Source organism: Monopterus albus, unplaced genomic scaffold, assembly GCF_001952655.1.
Source record: "Monopterus albus unplaced genomic scaffold, M_albus_1.0 scaffold143.1, whole genome shotgun sequence".
NCBI classification, from domain to species: domain Eukaryota; kingdom Metazoa; phylum Chordata; class Actinopteri; order Synbranchiformes; family Synbranchidae; genus Monopterus; species Monopterus albus.
The window spans coordinates 113,522-115,637 of NW_018128023.1; the positions used below are offsets into that span (position 1 = coordinate 113,522).

The 2,116-nt window shown below is 35.6% G+C and overlaps 1 protein-coding gene across 1 annotated transcript in view; it reads left to right on the plus strand.

Moving 5' to 3' along the window:
- The window catches only part of hepacam2 (HEPACAM family member 2), an 8,426-nt gene extending 6,619 nt beyond the window's left edge, over window positions 1-1,807 (plus strand). The window contains 5 exon segments of the mRNA XM_020614227.1: window positions 6-63; window positions 335-356; window positions 452-486; window positions 885-958; window positions 1,042-1,807. Coding sequence (XP_020469883.1) covers window positions 6-63; window positions 335-356; window positions 452-486; window positions 885-958; window positions 1,042-1,152 — 300 coding nt within the window. The 3' untranslated portion in view covers window positions 1,153-1,807.
- The last annotated feature ends 309 nt before the right edge of the window (window positions 1,808-2,116 follow it).

A 2,116-nucleotide genomic window follows, 5' to 3' on the forward strand; every position in this document is an offset into this window, starting at 1 on the left:
CTTTGTTCATCATCGCATGTATGCTGCTGTTCTTTCTCAGGAGAACCTGCCATCCTAAGAGAGGTAAGTTAATACCTTCTTCTGCTGATTTGCCCTAAGCAGCAGTAGCACTTTTTTCCTCCTGCCATCTCAGCCATCTGTTCAACATGTCCCCTGCTTAAATAATTATGATTTGAATATTGTGGCTTTTAAATTGTGGCCTTTTCCCGACATTAGATAACATTAACGACTTGCTGCACGATGTTGAAGTTAATCATAAATGTATCAAACTTGCATATGTTAGTCTGTATTTGTGAAAAATTATTTCATTCTGTCTTTCTCTCACTACCAAAAGTGCTTATGAGCATTTACAACAGGTAAGAGCCTGGAATATTAATAAAATTAATAGGTTTTAATCATTGTGCCTTCAGTCAAAGTTTTAATCAGCTGCTTTATTTGGCTGTTTTTGCAGACCCCTTTCAGAGCAGAAAAGACCTCATCATTCAGGTTAGCTGCTTCCTTTTCACTGATGTTTTTACCTGCTTATACCATCAAACACTGCGGACACCAAGGACACCCACATGATAGAGTCTGCTTACATCATATTTACACATATACATATCTTACATCATATGTTGTGAGGCATAAGGCAATAATGCATTGGTTTTCCATTTGACTGAAAATCTTTCCAAGAAAAAAAAAACAGGCTTGGGATAGGAGGAGGCTAAGCAGAAAATAAACAAAGTTATGGTGTTTCATTGATTCCATCTGAAGAAGCGGGTCTTGCTTGTGTGGTGTCATGACATTCATTATATTGCTAAAATGTTTTACAGAGAGTAGATAGTAATTACTGTGTCAGTGCTGGTTAGATGGTTTGATATTAACCATGACCTGTGTATGAGCAGGTCATGAGGATGCAACAGAGGACTTTGGTATCTATGAGTTTGTCTCCATACCTGGGAAAATGGAATCTGCACAGGTATTTTTCATGTTGTACTTTGCACAATGATAAAGCAATAACATTCATAGCTGAACTCATTTTGCTCTGCAACTGTCCTGCAGGCATCATGCAGATCTCTGGCTCGTCTTGACTCAATTCAGGATATGCACACCACCATCTATGATGTGATCAGACATGTTCCTGAAACCCCTAGTCAGAGTTTGCTGAAGTGACTCCCAGCTGGAGAGCTGAGATGTAACTTCATTCCACTTGAAGACTCTTGTGTAGCTTTATTCTCTTCAGTCTCTGTTATCAAAGCCTGAAAAACTGGCTTTGTTGGCTATTTTTGCACAAGGGATGGAAGAGAGTTGTGTGAGTACACAACCTGATTGCGCACTGTTTTTGTCCATAGTTTTGGACATACATGTTGCTAACATTAATGTGAGATGAAAATGTATGTATGGCTTGAATTTTTTAAATGTGAAAATATAACTGAAGTTCACTGGGATCATATTAAACCAAGCAAGCAGCCATTTATGATCTTATAGGGTGCCTACAAGATGCATAAAATTCCCAAACCTTGATTACTGTTTCAAACACATGTTAATTATTAAAACTGTTTTAATTGCTATTTCTGTTAAATCTTTCTGGTTTAACATTCTCCCTAAATAAAGCCTATTTTGTAAGGAGACAAGTGTTATTATGAATCCATATTGTTGTATGGAATATTTTTAGGTGAAATGTAAATACTGTACATGGATTATCCTGGAGATCCTTTATACATATTATTCAATTTCTATGTTTTGCCTAAATCTATTTATTCCTACAACCCTGTTTTCTCAAATGTAGCATTTTTTCCTGCTTATCATGAATACAATGAAATGCTGAAACAAGGAAAATGATTAAGACTTCTTAAATTATTATACAATTTGCATTCATGTGTGTGTTTTGTACTTTATTAAAGATATTCCTGTTTACTATTTTGGGTAATTTTTGAATATGTAAATATCTATCACCAGACAAAGACAATATTATTTCTGGAACTGGGTTTTTAATTATAGTATTCATGGCTTATAATGAACATCTTTTTTATTACAGATGCTCCATATATTAGCTGAAGCCAGCAAAGATCTCAGATATCACAAAGGTATCAAATGCAGTTTTCATGTGATGTCCTGGCTGTGAGCTCATTTCTCA